Source organism: Salvelinus alpinus, chromosome 24, assembly GCF_045679555.1.
Source record: "Salvelinus alpinus chromosome 24, SLU_Salpinus.1, whole genome shotgun sequence".
Taxonomy (NCBI): Eukaryota; Metazoa; Chordata; class Actinopteri; order Salmoniformes; family Salmonidae; genus Salvelinus; species Salvelinus alpinus.
The window spans coordinates 33,367,961-33,384,488 of NC_092109.1; the positions used below are offsets into that span (position 1 = coordinate 33,367,961).

The window sequence follows — 16,528 nt, forward strand, 5'->3', positions numbered from 1 at the left end:
GCTCCCACCGCACGAAGTAGACTGCGCTCAAACCCCTGGTCAAAGCGGACACACGTAACAGCATCCCGTTACATATGACTGGCTTGACCTGGGGCTATAAGTGACACTAAAAACACATGGCAGAACTAGTGGATATGCATGTATGCCTCTTGCAGATGCATCGATCTAGAATGCAAGAGTTCTCATCTACAGATCAATAAGGGTCACAAACAAACATGTGTAAGATATACATTCCAATCAAGTCCTTGATACGTTGCCAGCCATTTGACAGGTCTTGGTGGGCACTGCCACTAACCAGAGGTCGCAGGTTCAGGATATGTGACAAATGATCAAAATCAATGTGAAAGGCTTCATTCCACATAATGCAGAGCATTGTGTCATACTTCTTAGTTCAGTAAACATGTCCCTTCATGCCCATAAAAAAAGTAGGCTATCCAAAACAAATGAGTTGTTTCAATGTCATTTATTGAGACTTACAAAGAACAACGTGTCTTAATTGAAATGAATTTGACAGCTACAAATTAAAACAAATTCTCAATTAAGCATCAGGTGATTCATTTCTATATCTTTCAATAAATGGTTCTGCAATCAGCAACCTGTCTTTCATTTTCTGTAATGGACAAATAACAGTAATCTACAGATGTACAGTATTTTCCCTGATTTCTCATAAAGCTTGGTCTTACATATAGTTTTCAGTCCTAATCCACATGCGTTCAAACAAGTCTCTGTAAAAATGTTGTCAGGAATTCCAATGGACGAAAAATTGGGAAACTGGAGGAAAAACTGTTTCGGGGGGTGATATGATTAGTGCCAATTTGAAACTATAACGTGACAGAGAGGTAAGGAAACTTTGATTGAAACCGTGCACAGTGTATCGTAGGCCGATATAGTCCAGCTCTCATTCATTGAGGGAGGCCACTGAAGTCCTCAATAAACACAGCAATACAAACTTAACAAAAATATATGGTGGAATTTTGATGTTTGGCTGCATTTACACAGGCAGCCAAATTCTGATCTTCTGCCCAATTATTGGCAAAAGATCTAATCTGATTGGCAAAAGCCCAATTACTGGCAAAAGATCCGAATTGGGCTGCCTGTGTAAAAATAGCCTAATATATCTTAAATCAACCATATGATTACAATAAGGTTCCCAATCAATGTTTGCAAATTGTAATCAGACAATTTAACAAGGTGATTAGGATATGTAGAATTTACTTAACAAACTAGACAGGGAACGTAGAATACTGAATGTTGTCCTCTTGACATCCATATCTTCTAAGCTAACGCAGCTGTGGAATGTTCTCTAGGTGACGGTGTTGTAGGCCTGTAGATATACTGGTTATGGGATCAGAGTGAGAGGGTTGGGCGTTGTGCTGCAGATTGAAGGGGGGGGATAGGTGAATTTGAGCGGGGCAGTGGTGCATTGGTTACTCACCCAGCATGCGTGGGACAGAGGTCGATAGCCCTACCTCCCTCCCTCCGTTCATCTGGCCTTTTGCGTACCACTGCGTCCTTAGCCGTTCAAAGCACAGCTGGAACGCCTCAGTTTTGAGCGTGAATGCACATCTTGTCTCACTGGAAATACCTCAGAAAAATATGCCACAACACAAGCATACGCAACAACTCCAGCATTCCCCAATCTGATCACCCTCAATTACAATAACATAAGTTTCTTAAATCTGTTTTGAGTACAGGTTTAAAACACATTTCTGTGATTAATTGAAGATTAATTTAATGACATACAGTGTGATTCATTTCAATTTGGCAAAATTATTCCTTTAAAAACATCAATAGAATCAAAGAAAATAAGAAATCCATGACTACTGTTGATGGGGGTCGTCTAATTTTGGAAAGGAAGATGGTATCAGATAGAGCCATGACTGGACTATTTTACAGGCACATCCAGCGTCAACCCAGATCAGTTGGCTCTGCAAAAGACAAAATAGTGTATGTGCCTTGTGGAGATTACCCTTATCAACCATACTAGTAGCAGTACTACCACTACAATGAGGGGAGTGTGGCCTCACTAACCCATTGGACATGCCCAGACATTCAGGCCCTGGGTTCTTGTGAACTGGTTGTCTTGTGATAGTTTGTTGGGCTTCCAGCATCACAGACCTCAAATAAGTAATAAAATGGGGTGCCTCGTTGTGAAGGAGGAGGAGTGGGGTCAATGAGGGAAGTGTATGGTCGAAGTGCAGGCGTGGTCGGGGGCAGAGGGCTTTACCTTTGTGGGGACTGCGTCCACGGCATTGCGCGACTAATTTTCTTCCCCCGTCACACACAACATGGCGTCCAGGGACCCAGGAGCCATTTTAGCTGTAATAATTAGCGAGAAGGGAAAACGTAGCTGGAAGAGCAATAACAGTAACAATGTCATGCACTACAGTTTTAAAACATCACAGAAAGCCATATCAAGGAATATACGTGCAATAAGCAGGTGCATGTTATCATGGTAACCAGAAAGAATGAGATAACGATTGAAATTTTTCCTATCAGAAATGAAAACCAATCCATAACCAACTGTAGTCTACAGCTCACTTCTACATCCAAATACTGTGACGCAGCAAGGCTACAAACATTTCTCATTCTAATGATAGGATTGCCTTCAACTGTTCTTGACACCCACGGCGACAAACTCGAACAAACATTGCCATGAGGTTTGTCGCATGTTCTGAGGTAGGTGTAATGAAGACCAAGGCTGAGACCAAGTAGTAGAGACCCATTGAGAACGGTTTGAAATGATCTTGTCATAGCTCATAGGATAATCTTTGTTTAAAGTGTTTCCCTTCAGATGTGAAAGGTTGAAATAATTTGTAAATCCTTTGAAAAAAAACATGGAAACGATTTAATATCATGTTTAATCGCATGTCTAATAATTAACCCGATAGGGAAAACATTTCCTATTTTAAATTATAAAAAAATACAGCCGTATGTTGTTTTATTCTCAAACCAAATCACTCCTACTTTTATTACTTAAGCTTGAGGCTTAAGGTTTCAATAGGTTACATACTGAATAATAGAAACCAATACGTTTCCATCAAACCTGGAGAGCCTAATGGCTCCATTTAAGACAATTAATGAATTTGATGGTCCAATTGAAGTAAATACTCTCACAGAATATTATGATCAGGATCTCACAGGAAGTTCACTTAAACCAAAAGAAAACAAAGAAAAGGAAAATGTTTGTCCTGTACAAGGTCAAACCACACAATGTACTGTGTGTGAAAAGCCCACTAGTTTTTGTCCTTTTGAGAAAAGGTGAGGCCCAAAATGGCAGTTGATTACCATCAGATCCTGAAAGGCATGCTTAAAGGAAGCCCTCTGCATGCACTTGCCACCAGCAGGGCTTTCCACATTTCCATTTTACATTTAAACCAGAGGTGAAACCAGTTAAGTTACTAGGCTAGTATTCATGGTATAATAATAGAAAGCATTCATGCATCACTGTCTGCAAATAAAAAAACGAGTTCCCCAGAAAATGTGAGTTTAAAGCTAGCCTGTCTAATCTTAAAGTGGTTTGCTTAGTTGGATTTCTATCTGATACATTTGATCAGTTCCAACGGGAGGTCATGTGAGACGTGGGGAGGGACTACATTCCCAGAGGCCAGAGAAAAGTGAGTTTTGCTTATCACTCCAGCAGAGACGTGTAATGTTGTTGCAGCAAAGCGCCTGGGTCTCGCTCCCAAAGCCCCAGACATTATGGAGAGAAAGTTTGATGACTGAGGTGTGAATGTGTATTCCTGTGATTGTTATAAAAAGTGAAGGCATCATGCTTAAATTGATCCCCTAGAATGTTTACAAGTGTCCACACATACAGTCACACTGGTCCTCATGTCCAATTTAGCCTATATGTAAAGATACTTTGCCCCTTGCTTTCCATTTAATTTTTTTCTCTCTTTTTTTTTAAACACAAGCTCTAAAACCTATAACCATTTTATTAACCAAAGATCTACATATGCTGGAACATATTGGAACAGTGACTTTTCATATCAAGGTCTTCGATGAAGGCAATATAAATTTAAAAAACGAAATCTGGCCAATGGAAAAATTAAGATCTAAACTATATACACTACATGGCCAAAAGTATGTGGTATGCTCGCCAAACATCTTATTCCAAAATCATGGGTATTAATATGGACTTGGTCCCCCCTTTGCTGCTATAACAGCCTCCACTCTTCTGGGAAAGATTTCCAGTAGATGTTGCTTCTATTCAGCCACAAGACATTAGTGAGGTCAGGCACTGATTTGGGCGATTAGGCCAACATCCCAAAGGGATGGGTTAAGGTCAGGGCTCTGTGCGGGCCAAGTTCTTCCATACCGTTCTCGACAAACCATTACTGTATGAACGTTGCTTTGTGCACAGGGAGCTTTGTCATGCTGAAACAGGAAAAGGCCTTCCCCAAAGTTTTACCACAAAGTTGGAACCACAGAATCATCTAGAATGTCATTGTATGCTGTAGCGTTAAGATGTCACTGGAACTAAAGGACCTAGCCGGAACCATGAAAAACAGCCCCAGACTATTATTCCTCCTCCATCATTTGAGTAGGTAGCGTCTCCTGGCATCGGCCAAACCCAAATTTGTCCGTCGGATTGCCAGATGGTGAAGCCTGATTCATAACTCCAGACGTGTTTCCACTGCTCCAGAGTCCAATGGCGGTGAGCTTTACACCACTCAATCCAACGCTTGGAATTGCGCATGGTGATCTTATGCTTGCGTGCGGCTGCTCGGCCATGGAAACCCATTTCATGAAGCTCCTGAAGAAACAGTTATTGTGCTGACGTTGCTTCCTGAGGCAGTTTGGAACTCGTAGTGGGTGTAGCAACCGAGGACAGATGATTTTTACGCGCTTCAGCACTCGGCGGTCCTATTCTGTGAGCTTGTGTGGACTACCACTTTGTGACTGAGCCGTTGTGTGCGCTATTTTATACACCTGTCCACAATGGGTGTGGCTAAAATAACTGACTCCACTAATTGAAGGGCTGTCCACATACTTTTGGCCATGTAGTGTATGTGAACTAATGGCTAATTTGGATGAGCTAAAGTCACCTTGAGGACAGAGGCAAGGCTCTGATTTTAAAAATGCATGGATCGATTTGGGTGCTTCCTTCATTGCTCAAAAATACACATTTATTTTACACAATATATTTCAACTAGGCTTTTAACAAGGCACTCCTCTGGTATGGATTAATATTCTCGCATATTTGACAGTTTATGGGACGGGGATGTGTAAGGAAGAGCTGTCATTACAGAGCCCCCAGTACGCATCACAACCATACACTTCCTTAAAACCATAACGACTTCACAATACAGATTACTGCATTATGGGGCAGCGTTCTTATCAAAGCAAAACCAGGCATACTATAAAGTGAAAAATCAACTAGTCAGAATTGTGTTTAGAAAAGAGAAGATGCAAAACAGGGGAATTATAAATGGGCAAACTTGCAGTGATGCACATTTGGACCACAACTACATCACTCAAAACCCACACATTCACACACACACATTCACACTGCAATGTAAAGGGTTATCGGTGCTCTGGCATGTGGGAGTAGTCAGGGCGGCGGAGGAGGGGCTCCTTGTGTGATGGAGGCGGTTCATACGCTCTAGCTGGGGCGTAGGTAGCAGGCGCTTCCAGGTTGTGGGCCTCCGTCGGGGGCGGGGCCTGCATGGGCATCTGGTAGTTGGGCATTGTGGGGGGCATCTGGGTCGGGGCTGGAGGAGGGTAGCCATATTGGTACTGCTGGTACTGTTGTTGGTACTGCTGGTACTGTTGGTACTGCTGGACCTGCTGATAGTACTCTGCATAGCATCTGAAGTTGAGAAAAGAGAAAGGCTGTTGAACATGTTTGATCTGCTTCAAAATAACAAAACTGCCCCAAACGTGCATCATGTACCTGGCAATGGGGTCTCTATCAGCAGCCGGGTCCTCTGGTCGGCCGGGTGGCGTTGGGAGGAGGGCGCGGCGTTTGGGGCGTGGCTGGGGGAAGGGCTGGGGCACAGGGTCAGGCAGCAGTGGGGTGGAGCGGCGTACTGGGCTGCGGTCCCTGTCCCCTGACTTAGTCCCCATCTGCTGCTCAGCTAGAACCTGCTGGCCCTGCTGGAAGAAGCGGGCCCGTGCTGCCTCAAAGATGGCCTGGGCAGTGGGTTCTGCACCCCCCATGGAGCCATAGGCTGAGCTGGCGTTGTAGAGGGCCGAGGCTCCACCGTAGGCCGGGTTGACAGCAGCCTGGGCTGACGGTGCCTCTCCAGCTGTGGGGTCGTACTGGTTACTGTAGCCTTCTGTGTCCGGTGTGGCTGAATTCTGATAGCTGGCTGCCTGGTTGGCTATAGAGTCGTATACCTGATCCGCTACAGAGCCGTACACCTGGCTGGCGAGGGCACCGTAGACCGCAGGGCTCACTGGAGTACCATCTGTGGCGCTGGCTGCCGTCATGCCCTTTAGTGCAGCGTACGTGGGATCAAAGCTTGTTGTGTTGTAGACAGAGTTGTGCAAGCTCTGCTGCACCTGAAGAGGCAGACCTGCTGCTGCAGCAACGGCAGCAGCCAGTACAGCAGCCTGACTCTGGTGGTGCTCCATATGAGGGTTGATGGAGGGGTTTTCAGTGGCATAGTGACTCATGACGGGGGCCTTTGCTGTAGTCGTGGTGGGATTACTGGGCTGCACATTGGAGAGCTCCACAGAGAGCGGTCGGCCTTTGAAGGTGGTCCCATGGAGAGCCTCAATAGCCTGCACTGCATCCTCCTTCCGCTCCATGTGTACAAAGGCATAGCCCGCAGAGGAGGAGAGCCTCGCTGTAACCAAGCACAGGATGACAAGACAGTCAGCTAATGAAAGTAACCACTAACCATGTTTACCATGCAACCATTCTGATGAGTAAAGTACAGGTTTGATAAAACTCACCATAGGCCTGATGGAAATGGCAAAATTGTCTTAACTTTCCTAAATGTTGACAAAACACGTTCGACAGGATTGTATAAAAACAATTTTATGGTGAAATATAATGCGATAAACTGTGGTGGATATGCTTTTTTTGCATAGTTGTTGCTAGAATAACCATCATATGGAAGTAAACTTGCACTTATGCTATGTTGTGCGGTCCTCCTACTACGAGGTGAAAAAAATGCAGTTTAGTAACAGATAAAATAAGTTATGATGAAGCTGATGAGCTTGATGCTTATTTCCAATACATTTCAAAAGGTCTAAATGTAGATGCTGGTGACAAAGTGATCAGTGCTTGGCTGTCGATTACATTTAATTGACCAATAAAAATGATCTTCCTCTTAGCCATAATCTCATGTACCCTGTGTGTTGTATCTGCCAGCTATAGGCTAGAGTGCACGTTCCACGACCACCATGGACAAATGTACTGTTTATCCCAAGAGTTTGTGCCAAAACCATTGACAGAGATAAGATACAGAACAAAGTGTTTATATGCATGATGTCATTACACACAGCTTTGTATCCTCAAAAGACCAATTTGATGAAAACACCCCTACCAGTATAATTTTAATACCAGTATTTGCTTTAAGATCTTTTGACAAGTGGATGGGGGGGTAGAGACTCACCTTTGACCTTATCACACTCCAGAACTTTCCCAAAGGTCTGAAAGAGCTCTTGCAGGTCCTCAGCAGAACACATGGCACTGAGGTTCCCCACAAACACCTTGGTGGAATGCATGGGCCTTCCGCGGGACTCTTCAACCACCAGGTTGCGGCCACGGAACTCCCGTCCATTCAGTTCCCTTATGGCTAGATCAGCAGCACCATCTCCCTGGAGATGGATGAAGGCAAACTGCCTGAGTACACTGCAGGTGACCACCTGTCCATATGGCCCAAAGAGCTGTGTCAGGTCCTCCTGAGAGGTGTCCAAAGCCAGGTTCCCCACAAAGAGCTTTATAGCTTCGTTCTTATCCGTTGACTCCATGGTTGGGTACACCTGGGGAAGGAGCAGGGTGTCAGTGACCTAGCTAGCTAATTTAAGTTTATATTTTAGCCGATGACATAATTGTAAAGGGACGTCTAAGAAAAAACTGCATGCAACCACTATAGGCAAATCATGAATATAGTAGTTTAATAAAACGTGACATGTAACTAACAATAGTTTAACGCATAAAGCTAAAACTAGTCCATGATCAACATTAGAAAACCTAGCTAGCAAGCTAACGTTAGCTTCCCCCTCCCTTCTCGAGTCGAGGTGGCATCAATTCGGTGATGCTTGGCAACACCCGATCGGGAAACACGAGATGCTCATATAGTTACATGAAATTGCTGTACTATACAAACATTAGTTGGTCGAGGTGTGATCAGATTTATCCTGGCTCGCTAGCTGGCTAGCTAAATGATAAATTCGGCGCGGATTAGAGTTAGCTTACTGGCTAGCTAAACTAGCCATTTTGCGGTGTTGAAAAATATTGTTCAGAAGCAGTTTAACTAATTACATCTATTTGCAACTATTTAGAGCATTATGCACATTTTTATATCACATTGTGCATTCATAAAAGTTGCCGAGTTAAACAAAAATTACTAAAGTTTACACAGACAAAAAATAAGCACACTGTGCATCCATCTTACCTAACGCGGTGCAATATTTCCAATGACCACCTCCGGTTCCGATCTTTGAGAGAGTGACGTATGATATTTTCAACAAATCACTAGAGCAGAAGTCTGGTTACACGTAAACGTTCATGGTAGGCGTATTACACGATGTCGGCTACAATCTTTTTCTACAATGTAAATGACCATGTTGTTTGAGTGACGTGTACAAGGCTACCACTGAGTGTTACAACCATAGTGATCCTTGTATTCGAATTCCTAATGTTATGCTTTCAACCATTACTTCTTGTTGTTGCATTTGCCTGGTAAATGATGTCAATTCTTGTCTCTAAAGTATCAAATTAAACAGACATTTACATTTCAATAAATAGGCTGTGTATGTCTGTATAATATGTTAATAATTGCAACCTAATTTGGTTGCAATGGTGGTGAACACTCGGACGTTTAAAAATAATTGATGCAGATTAATTGTCTAGCCCTCCACAAAGTACAGATAGATTGTAATTGTTTTTTAGAGGCGAATTTCCCATTCAAAAGACTGTATCAATTGAATTTCCGCAACGTGGTGACGGGCGCACGCGTATTTAACCTTGGTTCAGGTTTGTTTCTCTCCCAAGTGTGAATGGAAAATATAAGGAAGACAGCAGAGGAGTGCCAGGACCTTCTGAACTACAGCTTCACAGAGACTGGAGAGTCCCAGACAGACATCATGGCATATCCAGAGATCTAGGACTATTACATTCTCTATACTTTTGAAGTTTCAATGGCATTTGGAAATTCAGGGATCAGGTGGGATTTACAGTAGGCTATTCAGAATAATCTCTGGACGACAGGGGATCGGGAGATGAAGGTAAATTATGTAATGTTGCCATTTATTTGAAAGTGTAAAAACAAGAAACAGTTGTGAATATTTGTATGATTAGTGAAATCACGAGACCTGACACTCATTAACTGAAGGTATGCAAGAAGACCGCAGATCAAGGAAGTGCCGCGCACAGAGTGGTACAGACCGAGCAGCACGCAAGGCAAAACGTGTCGGTAGATAAGACGTGGAAACAAGTATGTTGGAAGTCCATACCATATCCACAAATAGGGTGCTGTAATGTTATTATTAATTCAAATAAAATACAAAATACATTTGTTCAATTTACTGAATGAAGTACCCTTTGATATCATGGTCAGTTATTACAATATAGTAAACTGTTATTTATGGAGAAAAAAAATCACCACTGGTTCCACAACATAAGAGCTGTATAACGCCATTAATGAACTCATTTTAAACTACTTGTTTGGCACTACACCTTCATGTTATTCTAGCATTTCACAAGCATTTCGCTACACCCTCAATAACATAATTTACTAAACACGTGTATGTGACTAATAAAATTTGATTTTGATTTGATACTGTATATTCAGGTCCTGGCAGGTCATTACACCATCATGTTATTCTAGTGATACTGTATATTCAGATCCTGGCAGGTCATTACACCATCATGTTATTCTAGTGATACTGTATATTCAGGTCCTGGCAGGTCATTACACCTTCATGTTATTCTAGTGATACTGTATATTCAGGTCCTGGCAGGTCATTACACCGTCATGTTATTCTAGTGATACTGTATATTCAGATCCTGGCAGGTCATTACACCTTCATGTTATTCTAGTGATACTGTATATTCAGGTCCTGGCAGGTCATTACACCTTCATGTTATTCTAGTGATACTGTATATTCAGATCCTGGCAGGTCACAGTTGTTTTTTTGTCAGTTATACAATAGTCTCATTGGGTCAGTCTTATGAGGTTCAATAGCAGGCTTCGGAATAGGCTATTCATTCTGCATTAAACATATGAATACACATTTAAGCTACTGGTTTAAATTTTAGACCTGTACCTCTCAATTGTTTGCTGGGTTAGATTAGCATTTTCACACACTTCTCTGTAGGTTTGGAGAGTGTTTTCACCAAGTCTCACCAAGTCTAAACTTGCCAGGCTTCTATGGAGACTTGGGCAGCCAGCCCTACATCCACCTCTTCTCTAGAATGGTGTTTTAGGCTCAGGGGCATATATACAGCAGCAGCCAATCCCTGGAAGGAAGTTGGAGGTGATAACAGCCTGTGCACATAACTACCTCTGTCAAAATATAGCCACACCTTCTCATATTCAAAGGGTTTAAAAAGCTAAGACAAAATTATACTTCATTCCCAGCAAGTTCACTGTTGAGGGTAGGATCCTTAGGATATGTGCACACACTAGAGCCACACACACTAAACACCCTCACGTGTGGTGAGTCGTACTCAGTTGATGACATACACCCTCCAGATTACTCAGTGAGAGGAAGGAATACGGTTTGGGAGTTTCCCAGAAGGACAGAAGTAGTGGTCAGCACGGAACACAGAACACATGACATGATGCATGCTGGTGTTACCAGAACGGAACAGGAAGGGTACTGATTATGAAGCATTAGTCTGAGGAAGAGCAGAACCTCAAAGAACATGTATTCTCTTGCTGGTGTTTTACCTTCAATGGGAAGCATCATTGTGGCAACATAAAGCATAACCACATGGTGTACAGATACCATATAGTACCCGTGCTATATACTGTATGTCTCTGTTCCCCAGATGCAGGAGGACCCGGTGTATGATTTCCCTGAGCCGGTAGGGAAGCCGATAGGAGAGAGGCGGGCTTGTCTTCAGCGTAGCTCCCTGAAGAGCATCAGTGTGCTGGACCGTCTGCTTCTCACACACCCCGTCTGGCTGCAGCTGTCCATCAACTCTGCTACCGCTCTGCACATCCTACAGAGGGAGCCGCCTGGGGTGAGACCAGTGGAGGCTGCTGAGGGGAGGATGGCTCATAGTAATGGCTGGAATGGAGCAAATGGAATGGCATAATTTTGTTTGATGTATTTGATACCATTCCATCTATTCCACTCCAGCCATTACCACGAGCATTTCCTACCCAATTAAGGTGCCACCAACCTCCTGTGGGTGAGACGCACACTGCACACAAACCACAACCTAAGTTTGCATATATCTGTCTCTGCAGACCTTTCTAGTGCGCAAGTCCAACACCTCGCAGAAGAAAGTGCTGTGTGTCAGGCTTGCAGATGACTGCCTCCCCTCCTTTTTCAAACAATTTGTCATCCAGGAATTGGACTCCAGTGAGTGTTGAAAGAGAAAGCCAGAGATGTTCCATCTACAGCCCGTTGCAGTGAACAATGAGGGTCTTACTAATGATCTTATCCTTGCTTCCCCATCTCCCTTCCATTCACAGCTTTCTCCTTGGAGAGAGCTGCTATCAGTTTCCCTGACCTCTGCCGGCTCATCGCCTTCTACTGTGTTAGCCGGTATGTTCTACATCACAGTAGAATAGGTTCAGGACCTTTAGACCAATCAGACATGTCTATAAAACCTATTGTATGTGCTGTCTATTTCAGGGATGTGTTGCCCTTCCCCCTGGAGCTCCCTGAGGCCATAGTCAAGGCTTCATCCCACAAACAGCTGGAGTCCATCTCCCACATGGGAGTGGGTAGGTACCACAGAGGTCTGATGATCCACCAAGGTCTTGGCCATTGTTGAAATGCTAGCTGCCATTGTGTGCTGTACACAACTTCTCAACAACTCATCTCTAGGTTTCTTCCTCAGTTTCTGCCTTCTATGGAGTTTTTCATAACCACTGTGCTTCTGCCTCTGCGTTCCTTGCTCTTTGGGGTTTTAGGCTGGGTATCTATCTGTGACAACTGCTGATGGAAAAAGGACATTCGATTGATTGATCAAGGATAACCTTGAAGAATAATGCTGACATAGTTTTGCATCTTTTTCATTCAGAGTTCTGGAGCTCCCAGCTGAACTTCAGAGGTCCACGCAATGGGCCCCCACGAGTGGAGGAGGCACCGCTGCCCCCTAGCCCCACCCCTGAGGATTGTGCCACACCCGAGGAGAGCCCCACCCTGTTTCAAGAGTTCTGCTCCATCCAAACACGCAGCCCCCGGGAGCTGAACTGTGGGGCAGCAGGCCAAGGGGCTCTCTGTTTCATCAACCCACTCTTCCTGCAGTTCCAGACTGCACTGCACAGACGCCGCCACCAGTTTAAACGCAGCCTCAAGGTGCGTGTCTCCACTGAGAACTCTAGCCCCTTGTCCCCACCATTTGCTCCTCCCCCTCCCCCACCTCTGCTGGCCAAGAAAAAGAGCAAGAAGGTCCATCAGGCCAGTAGAGCAGTGGAGGCCAGAGTGGAGGGTGAGGGAGGGACAGCACCCGTCCAGGAGGACTCAGACTACTTGCAGCCATGCTTGGTTCTTCCAGTTCTTCCAAAAAAGACCAGGGTCACACCCACACTGTCTCCCACTGCAGAGGAGGATGACTACCATGTTCCTATAGGTCTCTTGCAGGGACTGGGCCAGGAGAAAGGAGGTGAGGGGGAGGAGGTGAGTGAGGAGGTGGATCTCTTGCTGGAGCAGAGATATGCTCCCTCCCTGAGTGAGCTGGACAGCAGCAGTTCCCTCAGCAGCTTGGAGGAGGCAGAGGAGAACTCAGAGCGACCTCCCCTCACCAGGGGAACAAGTAACCCCTCACCCCCATGCACCTCTCCCGCTCGTCAGCCCGTCTCAGCCATGCGCAAGCTTAGTGCAGCCTTTGTGTCCTTCTTTGTGCCTGAGAAGTGCGTGACGAGGCTGGTGGAGGACCTGTCCCGTGACAAGAGGACTGCGTTTGGTCTCCTGGTGCAGGACTTCCTCAGGCAGCAGCGCGAGGTGATCAAGCCTCAGTGCCAGAGATCTGGCATAGAGCTACTGCAGGGCATCCGTCTCTTCCTCTCCCAGGCCAAGACCTTCCTGCTGGACTGTGGAGACCTACAGCCCCCCATTGAGACCATGGTGCATGATGATGAGAAAGGTACAGCAGACATTAGTCAAGTAAACTGTCAAAATATGCTCAGTCACTTTAAATACAACCAGTACTAGCATGTTTCCCTAGTGATGATGACGTGACATTTTATGAATGTGCTTGTTTGTGTGCAGACCTGGTGCTGGAGAAAGCCATGTTCCGCTGTGTGCTGAAACCTTTGAAAGGACAGATAGATGGGACACTGCAAACTTTGCATGAGCGAGACCGCTCCACCCAAAGCATGGCAGAGAGCCTGGCTAAGGCTAGGGGAAAGACCCCGTTGGAGTGTTTTGGAGTGCGGGTGGGAGTGCCGGATGCTGCCAATGTGGAGAAGGTGCGGCAGAAGTTAGCTCTCATGAGGCGGGCCTACTCTCCCATTGACAAGGTTGTGCTGCTCCTGCAGGTCTGCAAGCTCATCTATAAAGCCATGAAGGACAATTCAGGTGAGGGCTTTTCTTTGAGTGAATGTGATAGAGAAATAAACATTACAGAACCAACAGCTGCTATCCCTACCATCGTTGGTCTTGTCTTGTCAACATTGTTGCTTTGTCTTGTCTCCATGAGCAGGCCAGGAGTTCGGTGCAGATGACTTCCTGCCAGCCTTGTCCTATGTCCTCGTACAGTGTAACATGCCTGAGCTGTCTGTGGAGGTGGAGTACATGATGGAACTGCTGGAGTCATCATGGCTCAAAGGGGAGGGTAAGGCTTTAAATATGAAGTATTTATACTTTAAATGTGAAAATAATTTGAATAGTATGTGATGCCAAATAGCCATTTTGTAATGCTTGTACCAGGTGGGTACTACCTGACCAGTGTGTATGCCAGCCTGTGCCTGATCCAGAGCAAGCCTGAAGTAGTACCCTCCAGTGGGCTGACCCGCGAGGCCAGAGACTCTTTGAAAGACTGGAGCCGGCGCCGGAGCCTCCAGGCGCAAAGCCAGAAAAACTTACGACAGCAACTGGTACGGCTCAATTCATTGATTTATTAGCACCAATACTGTATAGCAGGGGTAGGCAACTATACTGAACAAAAATATAAGCGCAACATGCAACAAATTCAAAGATTTTACTGAGTTACAGTTCATATAAAAGAAATCAGTCAATTTAAATACATTTATTAGGCCCTAATCTATGGATTTCACATGACTGGGAATACAGATATGCATCTGTTGGTCACAGATACCTTAAAAAAAAGGTAGAGGCATGGATCAGAAAACCAGTCAGTATCTGGTGTGACCACCATTTGCCTCATGCAGCGCAACGCAACACATCTCCTTTGCATAGAGTTGATCAGGCTGTTGATTGTGGCCTGTGGAATTTTGTCCCACTCCTCTTCAATGGCTGTGCAAAGTTGCTGGATATTGGCAGGAACTGGAACACGCTGTCGTACCGTTGATCCAGAGCATCCCAAACATGCTCAATGGGTAACATGTCTGGTAAGTATGCAGGCCATGGAAGAACTGGGACATTTTCAGCTTGCAGGAACTGTGTACAGATCATTGCGACATGGGGCCGTGCTGAAACATGAGGTGATAACAGCAGATGAATGGCATAACACTGGGCCTTAGGCTCTCGTCACGGTATCTCTGTGCATTCAAATTTCCATCGATAAAATGCAATTATGTTCATTGTCCGTAGTTTATGCATGCCCATACCATAACCCCACCACCACCATGGGGCATTCTGTTCACAACGTTGACATCAGCAAACCGCTCGCCCACACGATGCTATACACATGGTCTGCAGTTGTGAGGTTGGGTCTTCGTACTGCAATATTTTCGAAAAAAATGTTGGAGGCAGTTTATGGGACATTCCTGCAGTCAGCATTCCAATTGCACGCTCCCTCAACTTGACTCATCCCTGGTGACAAAATTGCACATTTTAGAGTGGCCTTTTATTGTCCCAACCCAAGGTGCACCTGTGTAATGATCATTCTGTTTAATCAGCTTCTTGATATTCCACACCTGTCAGGTAGATGCATTATCTTGGCAAAGGAGAAATGCTCACTAAAAGGTATGTAAACAAATTTGTGCACAATATTTTAGAGAAATAAGCTTTTTATGCGTATGGAACATTTCTGGGATCTTTTATTTCAGCTCATGAAACCAACACTTTACATGGTGCGTTTATATTTTTTTCAGTGTAGATTCAGCCACGGGATGATTTTTGTCAGTGGAACAGTTGTAATTTGTACACTGCAAATTGACCACAACTAAGCCCAAAAAGAGATTCATTTAGGATATTTTCAAATACAAACTCATTTTTAGCTTAATTCCTTTTGACTTGACTGTCCTTTTTTAAAACAAAACTGAAATATCCCCTTTCCCCCCTTGCAGGCTAATTTCTGCCTGTTGCCGACCCCCACTGTAAAGAATCCCACATCTAGCAGTAATACTGAACAGAAATTAACACACACTCGTCATAACTAACAGATGTGGAATAATATGCCACAGTAGAATATCTCTGTACCCCAAAGCAACCGTAAGGAATGCTTGATACTGTTCTCCTGGGTACATACCTTCTTTTCATTCTGTGTTGCAGAGGTGTGTCAGGGTTCTGTTTCTAGATGGAGAGAACAGCTGGATGAAAACCCTGCAGTGGAGAGCAGGAGTTAGTGGGGGGGCCCTGACCCAGCTCTGTGCTGCTAAATTTGGGGTGGACAACCCAGAACTGTACAAACTGTACTGGCGGAGAGAGGGGGAGATCAAAGCCCTCCCAGCACAGGCCCAGATCCAGGACCTACAGGGCCAAGGCAGCAGTGGGACACCCCTCATATACCAGCAAGCCAACCAGGATCAACTCAAGACTCGCAAACTAAACAGAGAGGAGGCGGTGGACCTTATGGGATTACCTTGAGAGGTCCACTTTGGTATCCACACATTATTGACCGATTTTCTTAAACCACTCAACTGCAAGAAAGAATTGCTTTGTACTTTATTATTAAACGATTTAAATGAACATTTTCTGAATGGAGATTGCAGACCTGCCAACCCTGTCCAACTTTTCAGATTACCAGACGCGCGCGGCAAATTGGAGATTCATCTCGCAAATCTAGTGCGAAGGCATTTTAGAAGCATTGCCTCTATAGCTA

At 44.7% G+C, this 16,528-nt stretch overlaps 2 protein-coding genes across 3 annotated transcripts; one reads left to right on the plus strand and one right to left on the minus strand.

Moving 5' to 3' along the window:
* Positions 1–2,842: 2,842 nt before the first annotated feature.
* On the minus strand, positions 2,843–8,708 carry LOC139552669 (RNA-binding protein 4-like). The gene is made up of 4 exons (XM_071364616.1): positions 8,577–8,708; positions 7,572–7,941; positions 5,900–6,797; positions 2,843–5,815 (listed from the first exon to the last, which is right to left on the minus strand). The coding sequence occupies exons 2-4, from the start codon at positions 7,927–7,929 to the stop codon at positions 5,530–5,532; spliced, it is 1,542 nt and encodes a 513-aa protein (XP_071220717.1). The 5' UTR covers positions 7,930–7,941; positions 8,577–8,708; the 3' UTR covers positions 2,843–5,529.
* Positions 8,709–9,141: 433 nt separating this feature from the next.
* On the plus strand, positions 9,142–16,395 carry LOC139552667 (ras and Rab interactor 2-like). Of its 2 annotated transcripts, XM_071364608.1 has the most exons (11): positions 9,142–9,408; positions 9,516–9,617; positions 11,177–11,371; positions 11,601–11,715; positions 11,829–11,901; positions 11,992–12,083; positions 12,383–13,447; positions 13,573–13,881; positions 14,006–14,137; positions 14,233–14,399; positions 15,979–16,395. In XM_071364608.1, the coding sequence occupies exons 1-11, from the start codon at positions 9,403–9,405 to the stop codon at positions 16,291–16,293; spliced, it is 2,571 nt and encodes an 856-aa protein (XP_071220709.1). In that variant the 5' UTR covers positions 9,142–9,402; the 3' UTR covers positions 16,294–16,395. The 2 variants fall into 2 exon arrangements, with proteins under 2 accessions (XP_071220709.1, XP_071220710.1); XM_071364609.1 differs by lacking the exon at positions 9,516–9,617.
* The last annotated feature ends 133 nt before the right edge of the window (positions 16,396–16,528 follow it).

What these genes read in the sequence shown, in the direction of transcription:
- LOC139552667 (XM_071364608.1), top strand. An exon ending in TAGATAAGACGTGGAAACAA is followed by an intron (nt 9,618 to 11,176) that starts GTATGTTGGAAG and finishes TCTGTTCCCCAG; the next exon opens with ATGCAGGAGGACCCGGTGTA. An exon ending in CATCCAGGAATTGGACTCCA is followed by an intron (nt 11,716 to 11,828) that starts GTGAGTGTTGAA and finishes TTCCATTCACAG; the next exon opens with CTTTCTCCTTGGAGAGAGCT.
- LOC139552669 (XM_071364616.1), bottom strand. Translation starts at nt 7,929, where the DNA reads ATGGAGTCAACGGATAAGAACGAAGCTATAAAGCTCTTTGTGGGGAAC. An exon ending in GGAGTGTGATAAGGTCAAAG is followed by an intron (nt 6,798 to 7,571) that starts GTGAGTCTCTAC and finishes GCTTGGTTACAG; the next exon opens with CGAGGCTCTCCTCCTCTGCG. An exon ending in GATAGAGACCCCATTGCCAG is followed by an intron (nt 5,816 to 5,899) that starts GTACATGATGCA and finishes TCTCAACTTCAG; the next exon opens with ATGCTATGCAGAGTACTATC.